The sequence below is a fragment of the Natator depressus genome, chromosome 2, assembly GCF_965152275.1.
Source record: "Natator depressus isolate rNatDep1 chromosome 2, rNatDep2.hap1, whole genome shotgun sequence".
Taxonomy (NCBI): Eukaryota; Metazoa; Chordata; order Testudines; family Cheloniidae; genus Natator; species Natator depressus.
This window is the reverse complement of record NC_134235.1, coordinates 226,282,566-226,296,047: the sequence shown is the minus strand read 5'-3', so window position 1 is coordinate 226,296,047 and position 13,482 is coordinate 226,282,566. Positions and strand designations below refer to the sequence as shown.

The window sequence follows — 13,482 nt, the reverse complement described above, 5'->3', positions numbered from 1 at the left end:
GGGGCAGTCAGCAGCTACTGACTTGGAAAACTGGTACTCTTGGTAACAAGCAACTACCACACTGCTGTGACAGTCTGTACCTCTATGTTCACCCTTTTTACAAGACTGTGATAAATTTTGTACAAAATATGCCTTGTGAGGTTGTGATAGGTTCCCCAGGGTTCAACCTGGAACTGGGGAACAGCTGAGTCCTCTGTCTTACCAACTTGGGCTCCCTCTCACATTGTGATGCTTTGACAAGATGCAAACCTCTCCAGGTCCTGCACTCACACAGACATCCACAGGCAGGGACACACCCAGCTGAATTACATGAATGCTTCTCCTGGCCACTCATGAACCAACAATTGAGAGCCAATTCCCCACATCTCCCCAGCCTGGGACCCCAGAGCTGTACCATCTTGCCCTGGTCAGAAGTCTGACCAGCGTAAATTTATTATCCAGTCCACCCCTCCCTCAATGTGGAGAGGACATGCACCAGCTCTTGTTCCTGAGCAGATTTCCCATGCACTTCAAGCAAAACCCACTGTTTTAGCTACAATATAAAACAGATTTATTAACTACAGAAGGTGATTATAAGTAATAAGCGTACAGATTAAAAATGGTTACCTAGGAATTAAAAGTAAAATCACAATCTGAGTTTTATAAACTAGACAGAATTCAAATCAAGCAGTGTCTTAGCCTGATGGTATAGTTCCTTAACACACAAGTTAGGATTCTTCTTTCTAGCCTGGGACCACCTCCCCTGCTCAAAGTCTTTGTTCTCCAGATGTCTTTCCAGGTGTTGAGATGTGAGGGGAGTGAGGACAAATGATGATGTCACTTCCCCTCCTTTATAGGTTCCTCCAGCTTGCTGGAAAGATCTTTTGCTATGTTGTGAGTCAAGCAGCCTCCATTGTCTACATGCTCTCTCTGAGAGGTCTCCAATGTGTACAGTACCTGGGGTAGTGCCTGTGAGTGTGTATTCCCCTTAATGGGCCTGGGTGTTTCCAACTTCATAACATATTTCAGGAACCTACACATAACAAAACTTCATAACTCCACATACAATGATAACACATACAATTCAACAGGATATTAATGTTCAACAGATTAAGGCTTTTTAAAATGATACTTTACAAGGCATTCTTTTTACAAAACATATCATAATCATATAACCATTGTAAATATAGGGGTGCCATGGTGCTGCTTTGGGGTACAAAGTGTCACACAGGTATAATTTGAAAACTCATAATCTGCTGAACATTATTGTCCTCGTAAATATGCATGGTGACATTGTATGTAAAGTTCTAACATTCTACTGTATAAGGTATGATCCAAGTCTGGGGAAACAACCAGTTCCCCAGAGACAGAAGGTTAGCCAATACCTCAGCCAAGTGAATAAAATCAAATGGACTATGATTTGGTTAAGCAGCCTTTCTTTGGCAGGAAGAAGGATGTGAGTGAGAAATTTATATATTGGCAAAAAAAAAAAAAAAAGCAGATGAAGATTCCCATCCCCAAGACCTCGTGTCTCCTGAACCCCAAGTGGAGATGATCTTCAAAGGGAAAAGACAACTATAAAAAAATCAGAAGAGAAGCCCCAATTCATCTCTTTCTTCATCTCTACTCACAGCATCAACACTTTAAAGGCAAAGGAAGCACCATTGGACTGGGGAGGGATCCTGTCTGAAAGATTCAGCCAGTAAGACTGCTTGAACATGTGGTAAGAGAGACCTTTTTGCTTTAAATTCACTTAGCTTGTTAAGATATTAATTTGTGTTTTACCTTTTATTTTTTGTAGCCAATTCAGACTTTTATGCCTCAATACTTGTAATCACTTAAAATTTATCTTTCTGTAGTTAATAGGATTGTTTTATCTAAACCAGTGTGTTTGGATTGACGCGTTTGGGAACCTCCATTTGAGATAACACAGTCCCTGCACTTCATTTTCAATTATTGAAATGACGGACTTTCTATGAATTTGTAGTGTCCAGAAGGAAGGGGCGGGCAGTACGATACACATTTCTGGAGGAGAGTCTGGGACTGGAAGTATCCTGGTGTCACCCTGTGATATAATTCAGGAGTGACTGGCCAGAGCACTCTCATAATTCAGCTGGGAGTGATTTTGCATGCTAGAGGCTATGTAACCAGAACAGGAGTGCTTCTTACAGCAAAACAGGGTAAAAGGCTGGAGAATTGAGGGGACACAGCTATTCAACAGTCCAGATTATACCCTGGTCAATGTCACAACTGCCCACCACTAACCTCCACAAACAGTGAGCCCAGTTCTCCGCTGAGCTGTGCCACTCTCTCATCTCACTAGTAGCTTCCCTAACACACTTTCCTCTATCTGCATTGAACCCTCTAGTTGGATACACTGCCTCAGAAATTGTAAATCTGTTAACAGAAATGGGCCTATGCTATGATGTTCAGATCCAAATCCAAGTTTTCCCAAAGTTTTGAGTCAGGCCCATTATACAGATAAGCCCAAGCCACAAAGTTTGGATCTGTATAAAATCTTCCCCAGAACTGGGGGATGGGTCTCAGAATAGGGGATGTAGTTTAGGCCCGTCTCTACTTTTTCCAGAGGTCAGCAAAACAAAAAAAATCTGGAATTGAAAAAAAATCATTTTGTTTCTCCCCTGCTTACGTTTCCCCTCCTTTGTGGCTTCTGACCAATTTCCATAACCAGCATTACAGCTCTGATCACAAAAGGAAGTAAAAACAAAAGGAGAATGGGGAAATACTTAAACAGGAAATTATTCACACTATTTGTTTTTCTACTGAAAACACTTTTAGATCAGTTTCACTTGAGCAGCTGGAGGTTTTTCCAACATGACAATTATTTTATTATGTGCTTTCTGTGGAAAGGAATATTTCCCAAATAAATACTACACTTTATCTCTTGACATCTGAAGAAAAGGCATTTTTAAACAGCTGCAGGAAACTCTTGTCAGATTCCTTAAAGTGAATGGGTAGAAAGCCACTTACCCCCAGTTGCCACAGTAATTTCACGTAGGAAATGGCCATAAAATGGAAAATCGAAGGACAGATTCACTCTCTGCAAGGAACAACACCAAAAAAGAAAAATCAATAATGTGAAGAATAGGAAGAGAAAAATGAAGAGCCCTCCACTTCAAAATGTGATTAACCCATTTATTCCTGCCATTTTTAAAGCAGCCTTGCCATCCCTCATTTGGAATCCCCAGTGGTTAAATTGGAGGGAAAAAAAAGTGTACGAGCTAAAGGCCTGAAAGCACAGCACATGGAAACATAGGATCTACACTACTAATTAAAAAAAAATATAGCCCCACTAAATGGATGATTCTATTCGGTATGGGTAATCATCATGTTTGGGAAGGGTTTCCACTAAGCAAGGTTATTTCTGCCTTTTTTCTTAGTATGACAACCTTCATTATTTCATGGCTATAATAGTACCTGAATATTACAACATACCCTAATATTTGTCCACTCCATCAATTGCAGGCAATGGTCTGTATTTAAAATATCCTTCAAATGTATTTTTCTAAGCCTACTTCTGTCTTGTTTTTAATTTGTATACTACCTTTGGATTGAATTTGGCTCCCTTGCAAAAGGATTAGTTTCTCCAGCCATCAGAGATTTTTAATGACTTATTTGGCATGAAATTAACCACTGAAGATTACAGTGACTTGAAATTAGATTTTCTTTCCTCTTAAATGGAAACCAGAATTTTGAAGGGATTTGTTATTACTTTTTTTGTTTACATCTGGAACAGCAAAACGCATTTTCATTGTGCTAACTGAACTATGTAGACTCTCTCTCTCTATATATAAACTGAATACTTCAAGGCAAGATGGCACATCTACTGACAATATGTGAACTAATTTAAACAGCTTTTTCCTTACATGTTTTCTGTGTTGACAAACATGGTATATTAATGTACATACTCTATTTATTGTCCATGTGCTTCTTCTGTTATACATTATTTCCAACAGCACAGTTTAAAAATGCCAAATTTTCTGACCAAAACAATACTGAGGGACTCAGGTAAAACATAAGAGACCCCCAATATTGGGTAAGAAAAATATGTACTCATAAAAAAGGAGTAAAGCAGCAGCAGATTTTACTGTTTAAATAGATATGGTCACTTGTGAGTGACCAGCATAGCAGTATTTATTTCTTCTCTCTCCACTTTGGTTTATAATTATCTTACTTTTTTCTTCCTTTCTTATAAGCCCATCCATATTTCCTATTAAGTATCTACATCTTCAGCATACTTCTTTTAATCTTCACTGTTCTAAGTCTTGCCTCCAGACTATTTCTTTCTGCCCAGACCAGAAAGTAGAGGGTTTTTAATTTTTTTTATTTTTTGCTTAACATTAACCATTGTTATTTCTACCTATATCTCCCCTTATTCCTGTTCAGCTCATTTAGAATAGCTTTTACAGCAATTTAGAATCACTTTGGCAAACAACTGTGCCCCCTTAGCAATATAGCAGGACTCTGAATTAAAAGCTGTACTATTAAAAGACCCATCCTGTGCCCATTCAACAAATATTGAGCTCTCATTGATTTCATTTGTACAATTGGGCCCTAAATCCTGGAACTGTAATATCTGTCTAATACAATATTAGGATTTAAATAATCATCTGTAATACAGGGCATAAACGTCTGTTTTTAAAGGTGTATTTTTAAGGACAACCATCATTTAAGACATGTTCACCTTTCCAGCTGGAAAGCTTATATCAACTTTTGCAGTTATAATGCTGTAGGGTTGATATGCCCTGCAGGAGAGAAGCTCTTTCCATGCACAAGTGATAGAATTTGTGTGCACAAAAGAGAATTGTGTATTTACTAAATATCTGGTACCTTCCTGATTCAGCAAATCTGTTATTAGATGCCCTACCAATGAATCTGTGCATCCAAATCACAACTGGAGTTTAATTTTATTGCCAAAATGTTAATGACAAATAAAAAGAATAAATAAAAATGTTGAGAAAGAGTTGTAGATGGGAAAATATAATCCTTTTTATTTTTAAAGATAGAATAGAAACAAAGGAAGACTGTATTAATTGACTGTTCATGATTCCAATGAGAACTGCGGAATAATAGCATTAAGCATTGATAGTGCAGGACTTAGAACTGACACACTTCATGACTAATCTGCATTGTTCCTTTTCCCTTGAAAAACAGGAGTAAGAAATGGTATAGGGCAACTCAGAAGCTATATGTATCTTTCAGTATTGCAGAACACATTTATTTACTTGTAGACTGAATAGGTATTTTGTCCATTAGTTATTTTGAGGTGATGGTGGAAGAAAGGTGACACCATAATTCTTAGCATTCCCAGAAGGAATCATACAGAAAATACTTACAGGCAAATTGCCATGTCGGAAACACTGATTTCTTGATGTGTCAGTCCTATAGATATCGTTGTGTTCTATAGGCAGTTGTTACAGAAATGATACCCCAGCATGGCCGTGAGGTGGGCATTATTAATGTCCTGTATACAGGTAGTTGCATCTGTCCTAATAGCTGCACAACTTTGAAATGACACTATATATAATTGCAGGCTTGTACCTCATTTTCCTTCCTTATATCCATTAGGAAAGTACATTTTCTTACTTTGGAATTTTTCTATTTTTTTTCTAAATTTTCATAATTTCTAATTTTTCTGTCTTATTTTATCATTTCTAATTATCTATTTTTTCACAACTAATGTTTTATTTTTAAAAATAAACAAATGCAAACACTAATGAGCTACCTTACGATAATAAACCACTATATTAGACAAGTGGAAGGTAAACAAACCCAAACATCTCTCAGGATACAAATTTCAGTGTCAAAATTCCAAATAGTAATTTATTGAAAAAATGTTTAAAAATTAAAATTACGAAAATAGCAAAAGTTCTCATCCAAGAAATGAGAACATTTAGATTGCCAAATTATTGAAACATTGAGGCAGGAGGTCAAATTTGAGATCTTACTGTGAATCTAGGGAAAACTAAGTGTCCAATGAATCTTTCCAAATTATAGTTTTGCAAAATTACCTTTCTAGTTCATTATGATCTCAAGCTCCGAACAGTTTACAAGTTGATACAATATGTTCAAGCTTTATTACATCTGTTCAGAATCCCCAAATTATAAAATGCATTAACACTGAGCTTTTAAGCAAATCTGAATCCTTGTTTTCCTATACTAAAGAATGATGCTTAAGAAGTCATCACCATCTAAATCACTAAGTCTCAGCAAGATGTGTGAATTGACCTTTCATTGAGTAATGAAGGAGTTTCATCTCTGCACAAGGAGATGAGAGATGTTTCTGTCAAGCTCCAACCAGACCGCCCATTTGGCATTTTAAATACTATACTAGTTTTGTGGTTTCTTATTTTTTCAAAAGTCATCACGGTGATCATTTGTAAGGAAGCATAAAGCTATGAACTGGTGTCAAGTACAACTATAGCCCACATTCCTTTTCTCTAGATGCAAGATTAGAATCTTGACTTAACTATAATCAGTCTTTTAGAATTACTATTTTTTACCCTTTGAACTAAAAGTCTTGATCCCTGGGTTAGCAGAAAGCCGAGTGAATTATGAAAGCAACATTAAAAGCATAATTCATTAAAAAGGCTTTTAGTATAGAGAGTTATTTTTAAAATTTTCCTGTAAAATATCCATGTAGGAGCCAGGTAGTAGAATGTGTCCAATTCCAGACTATCATTCCATGACAGCTGAGCCATGCAGCATATGTGGGTGTTGGTTGATCCAACATGCAAATACAAATCAATTACACACAGAGAAATAAAACCTTACCGGTAGATTCATTGGTACTTATCCATCTTTAAGAGAGGACATAAAACAGAGGTCTCAAGAGAGGTCTTAAAAACAATAGCAAAATCTATGCCTGGATTTTTATGCCTATAATTGAATTTTGTGGGCAAACATCATTACTTACATCTCTATCTATTATGGACACAAAGCAGGTGGATTCACTGTTACTCTCTGAGGTGAATATGAAATGGATTAGTTAAACCACATTACATCCCTGTGTGGATGCTGTTAATCAGAATTAAAGGGACCTTAATTTGGTTTAGTTTAATTCACTTTGGTTTAATATGGTTTAACTAATCCACTTCAAATTCACATCTTTTGTTAATTTGGATTAATTTTCCTGGATATTCACTGTGAAAACAAGCTCTTAGGGGCATGAAGAATCCACATCCCTGAGAGACCTAGCTATGACGACCTAATCCCTGGTGCGGACAGCACTAGGTTGACAGAAGAATTCTTCTGTTGACCTAGCTACCGCCTCTTGGGGAGATGGATTACCTACACCAATCCGAAAACCCTTCCTGTCAGTGTAGGTAGTGTCTACACTGAAGCACTATAGCAGTACAGCTGCTTCACTGCAGTTGTGCTGCTGCAGCAGTTTAAGTATAGACATACACTTAGGCCTGGTCTACATTAGGCAATTAGGTCAGTATAACTATGTTGCTCAGGGATGTGAAAAATCCGCACCCCTGAGTGACACAGTTAAACTGACCTAACCCTCAGTGAAGACAGCTCTAGGTCAATGGCAGAATTCTCCCATTGGTCTAGCTACTGCCTCTCAGAGAGGTGGAGTACCTACGCCGATGGGAGAACCCCTCCCGCCAGCATAGGTAGTGTCTTCACTGAAGCGCTATAGTATGGTGCAGATGTGACACTGCAGCATTTTAAGTGTCAGTCCATTCTAAACCTCTGGATTCACTCCCTCACAACTTTCACAAAATTTTGCTCTTGGACTGAAATTTCTCATGCTTAGCCACAATGGTCCAAGTTGAAACAAGTGTGCTTACAAGTTAACATGTGCATTCAGAGAAAAAATTAATGCCAGGTGAAGACTGTCAAACAATATTATGTAACCTTTCTAATTTTAATTTAACCCTAGATTTAGGGCCCCAGCTATTGCCAGAGTGTTTCTTGTTAGGAAAATATTCAACTCTGGGAAAGGTATTGTTAGTTCTTTTGTACAAAGTTTGCATTTTTTCAGTCTTTTTCCCAACTCAGGTGAAGAGAGTGCTCTCGAGAAGAAGCCTTTGGCAGAGTAGCAAAACCATGAAAGATTCTTATTTGTGGCACACTTTCCAGCCCCCAGCCCCACGAACTGACTTAGAATGTGTGCAAAAGTCACAGATAACTGATACAAAGCTTTATTAAATTCATCCCAAAGATAGGGAACTGTCTCAACACCTTTATTTCCATTATCCCCAGCCCCTTACAGACTTCTTAGCTATTTATTTTGACCTTTTGGCTAGGCAAAAGATTGCCTGAATGCTGTCCTTTGTCAGCCTAAATCTACTGGATTTATTACCTTCCTCGGTTTTTGAACTCTGAACTAAATCCCACAATGATTCGTCTGTCTCCTACTTCCCTCTGAGCTTGTCACCTCACTGGTGGGTTTATTGGCTATGGGAAATAATATGACAGAACCCAGCGGAGAAAAGAATTTTAGCTTTGTTTTTGTTCTCTCAGCCTCAGAAGGCCCCTCTTGCATGTTTAAGAACCATTGAGCTATCAAGCAAAGCTACTACCTGGAGTTTTTTCAACTGTCAGAACCTCATCTCATTGTTGCAACTAACTGGGCGGTAGATGAAGCAAGAACTTTGAGTCACAACACAGAATCTTAATTTTCCTTATTTAATTAATGCCAATATTGGCTCTTCTGTTCAGGCAGTTTCCAGTAGTTGGTCAGACATGGGAATACAACTTGGAAATCATGCAGCATCCAATTATAATTGTATGCTAGCTGCTTATTTTTGTATTCATGGTACAGGACAGTGTGATCGGAATTAGCCAACGTAGATTTCTAATCTGGAAATGGAATTACATCTGCCACTTTAGCTATCATCATTTGACAAAAAAAGTTTAAATCATAATATTTTGGCAAGAATTTAAGAGTTCTCAAAAGGAAGATGTGGCTGGCACTTCATACAAATTTAAAATGTAAATGCAAGTCTACTCCCTGTTGGGGTTAAAAATAGGAGTTAAGCAATTTAATCTTGAGCCCAATCCTGATGTCAGTGAATCCAGGGGCAAAATTCCCACTGACTTCAACAGCAGCAGGATTGCTTTGTGCATCATAGTTTTTGATCTGACCTCGAACACAACTAAGGTGAATTTTCAGTTCATCTGGAAAAAGTTCCTTGAGGAAAATATTCCCCAAGGGACACTTGCAGCAGATGCACTAAAGCAACATATATTTTTTTTTTATCACAGCATTGTACAGACATCCAGAGCGCTGAGCTATAAATGCAGAGGTGAACCACGTTTAGTAGAAGTTGTCCTAGATAATTATTGATGTGTCAGTCATAGGAGAAAAATATCAAAGCCAGTCAAAGAGGGAGAGTATCAATGTATAGCAAATCCCTTACTGCTGCTTGCCGATGGGTATTGGACAAAATCCCGTGGATCTTCACTTTGTCTTTTTCCATTTGGTCTATGTTCACCCACAAATCCCGGCTGATAGAATCAAATGGGCCGTATGTCCTGGAAGTATAATAATTATGATCTGTATCCTCCTGTGTGGGGGAAAACACACAAACAAAACCAAGTACAGATTAAAATGGAAAATATCTCCCAGACATGTCTAAATTTTGTCTTTGAAATACTGAGTTTTATTGTTCCTTAAAGCAACAAAGAAGACCAAACTGTTTCTATGACAAGTAAACTAATAAGGAAAAGGTACAAACTTTAAATCTATTATAGAAGATATATATATATTTTTAAAAACAAATAAAATAGGAGGCAAATATTTGCCTTGCATGTTATAATCTTATCTTATAAATGAAATTTTAGTCATCCCAAAACTCAGATATATAGCTGCTGTAAAGGCCTTACTGAAATCTGTGGGAAAATGAATGCTGACTTCCAAGTGAGTGATAGCCAGTAAATCCCCTGTGACAACTTCTCCACTTTAATAACAGCAAGAAGCAGTACTACTTTCAGCTAATGGCTTTACAATGATGGAATTTTTAATGTGTTTTCTTTTTATTGACCTGCTTTTTATTAGAATGTCCATTATTGATAATAAAAATTGTTCTTTGGTATGTGTCAGACTACTCTACTATTTCATCTTAAATTAGCATGAGATTATTTTTTTATTGTACATGTTCCACTCAGTAAAGAGATCTAACTACTTAATGGATTCTGCTGTACCAAAGCCAGAACGTCCATCTCTCTGGTTCATGTTTATTAGCGGTATCAACTAGAGTTGTATGAATAACTGATTTTTTGGTTTGCTGGAATTTCTGAAAAACTTCTCCCAGTTGACCAGAATCAAAGTTTGTGTGCGCATGTCTGTGTGTTTGAGAAATCTGAAAAGTTGGAAACAATTTTGGGGGGTCAAATTAAACATTTTGTTCAACTAGAAAATGAAACTTTTTAGTTTGGGTATTTTAATTAAAGTGAAGGAAATGAGAGGCTACATTCACAAAACAAAAACAAATAAAAAAAAACCCAAAGAAGAGGAGCCATCCCTTATAACCTTTAGCCTAGTGGTTAGGGCACTCAGCTGCGCTGTTGGAGATTCATGTCTGAATCCCTGCTCTGGAGCAAGAACTGGAACCCAGGTCTTCCCCTGCCCAGGTGAATGTCCTAATCAGTAGGCAATGGAATCATTCTCACTCTCTTTTTCTGGCCAATGACTATTTAAATGTTTTATTCAAAGTAGAATAGCTTCAAGAAGAGATTGAGAGATATCTTCCCAGAACACCTTATAATTGCTGCTTTGTGAATGGTGGCAAACTCCCTTTGTGAATCTAGATTGAAAATGTGAAATGTTTCCTTTTTGATTAAATGAATCATTTCAACATTTCATTTTTTTTTCTTTTTTCATTCAGTCCAAAACAATTTGCCAAAATCAACACCAATTCAGAAATATGTTTCAGTTGGCCTGAATCTGCATTTTGGGGCAAAAAAAAATTCATCTGAAAAAATTCACCCAGTTCTAGCCTCAACCCCTATAAAATCCTAACTGTTCAGGGTAATAAATTACCATACATATGTTTTAAACTAAAATTTCCAGTTCTGCATTTTCTAAACTGACAGTACTTTATGCTCATGCTTAAACATCCACAGAAGCAAAGTCAAAAGTAAAATACATGAGGACTGGATTTGCTATAATGGATCACACCATTAAGTGCACCAAGTTCTGCAGTTGCTTACAACAGTGACAACTTCGTCATGTTTCAGAAGAAGTTCAGTGCCTATGTCCACTTCTGCAATGCTGTATATGGTGCACATGATGGCCAAGACACTCAAAAGTGACAAGTTATTTTGAACGGCCAAGTTGAGCATCCACCACTCTGAAGTTCAAGCCCCTTCCAAAGCATCTCAAGCTGAACACCTAAAATCTGAGGCACCCAAATTCACCAGTCAATTTTGTAAATCTTGTCCAGTAAGCATAATAAAACAATTAGCCCCATAGTACTCCAGTGAGTAAAGTCATTAATGTTTCTAAGCCGCTTTGAGATCTTTGGATAGAAGCCTCAACAGAAGGGTTAAGTATTGTTAGTATAACATGCAGAAAAATGCAACACTCTGCTCTGTGGCAATCAGCTTATGCACAATAGCACAAAATCATTACCCTTCTTCAGCACACAAAAGATGTCGAAATTTTCATGTGCACATACGTATGCACATGCACGCGTGCGCGCGCGCACACACACATGCACACACACACACACAATTTGTAGTATAATAGTGTTCAAAAGCCCCAGTCAGGATCAGGATCCCATTCTGCTGAGTGCTGTAGCATGGATTCAAACATAGTCCCCGGCCTGAAGAATTTTCCATCTGCTTTAAGATAACATACAACAAGTGGGCGTAACAATCAATTGGAAGGGAAAGGTAGGATGGAGGTAACAGGGATAGGAGCAATGGAATAGAAGCAATGATAAAAATAGATCCATAATAATAATTAGCTCTTATATGGCAATTTATAGAGGAGGTCAGTATTATTCCCCTCCCACAACCCCACATTTTTGCAGGTGGGGAAACAGAGGTAAAGAGAGGGGAACTCTCTTGCCCAAATCACACAGCAGGCCTGTTACAGAGCCAGGAATAGAAGCCAGGTCTTCTGCATGCCACGCCATTGCTCTAGCCACTACACTACTAGCCATGTAACAACAACTAGTAGACTTCAAGATCATCGTATTTAAAAATAAATTATCCAGAGATAATTCTGGTGATGTTGGCCAAATGGAGCTTAGGTTTAGAAGGGCTTTACAGGCAAGGATAAGAAGCTTGCATTCAATGGAATGGAGAAGGAAGGGGCTCAAAAAGTGGGGGAATGACATGCCAATGAGCCAGGAAGACAATCTTAGCCGTCATGTTTTGATTGGACCTCATGCAAAGGAGGTGGGTGTCAGGAAGGCTATACAGGAGGAGGCTGGAATATTCAAGACAGGAGATAAGGGCCCGAATGAGAGTTTTGGCAGCACGTACAGCAAGGAAAGACCAGGGTTTAGAAATATCATGGAGAAAGAAATGGAAAGATTTGGAAATGGCCTGGATGTACAGGTCTAGAGAAACGCTCAAGGGAACAACCAAATTATGTGCTCAAGGGACTGGAAGACAGTGGGACTATCAACGACTTTATGGAGCTAGCTTCTAGTATTTTCCCTTCTAGCTTCACATTTTTTCTCCTTTACGAAGGAACTTGAGTTGTGATCCAAAGATTTTACAATCTGCACTTCTACTTGTGGATCTGCAACATTCATTGCAGCTGGATATCCATGCTTACAGCTGAAACGAAAGAACTTTACAATTGCTGATAACTGCATGGCATCTGCAGAAGAATGGAAACCAGTGACTTGGGGATCTAAGCCGATTAGATAGTCCTGCTAATATTATGACAGCTGCTACTTTGTAGGATACCTAAAAGGAGGAGGCTAAGAGGGATGGAAAACAAAGGTGCTTGAGTGACAGCCAGAGATAGAACTAATGTTCCTGTTTCTTTTTCTTGCTCTTTAATTGTTTTCCTTTGTCACAAATTAATTGTTGTCACTGTCAGAAATAATTTAAATGAAGGAGTTTAACCTCTACTTCTAGTTGTGACAGGATTACACACTTCTTGCCTCAATGGCAGCAAGAAATAGTGTGACACGATTACATACTTCTGTTTCCAGTTTTCTTCACCAAGCAAAGTAATTGAGTCTTACTATTGAAATATGCTATACTTAGAGTAAATTAAAACCATTACCATCCATTTCAAACTTTCTCTAGTCAAAGGACAGCCTAGAGTATGACTGATCAAAAGCAAGTGCTTTGGAAGATAGGATTAAAATTCAAAATGATCCGGACAAACTGGAGAAACGGTCTGAAGTAAATAGGATGAAATTCAATAATGACAAATGCAAGGTACTCCACTTAGGAAGGAACAACGAGCTGCACACATACAAAATGAGAAATGACTGCCTAGGAAGGAGTACTGGGGAAAGGGATCTGGGGGGCATAGTGGATCACAAGCTAAATACAGTC

General features: G+C 38.0%; 1 protein-coding gene across 3 annotated transcripts in view; it reads right to left on the bottom strand.

The window, feature by feature from the left end:
• Positions 1–13,482, bottom strand: part of PLXDC2 (plexin domain containing 2) — a 402,203-nt gene that overhangs the window by 158,922 nt on the left and 229,799 nt on the right. For all 3 annotated transcript variants that reach the window (XM_074946054.1, XM_074946055.1, XM_074946056.1), the window contains exons 3-4: positions 9,375–9,521; positions 2,971–3,040 (exon numbers count right to left, since the gene is read on the bottom strand). In XM_074946054.1, the coding sequence (XP_074802155.1) occupies positions 2,971–3,040; positions 9,375–9,521 (217 nt within the window). The remainder of the gene's footprint in view (positions 1–2,970; positions 3,041–9,374; positions 9,522–13,482) is intronic.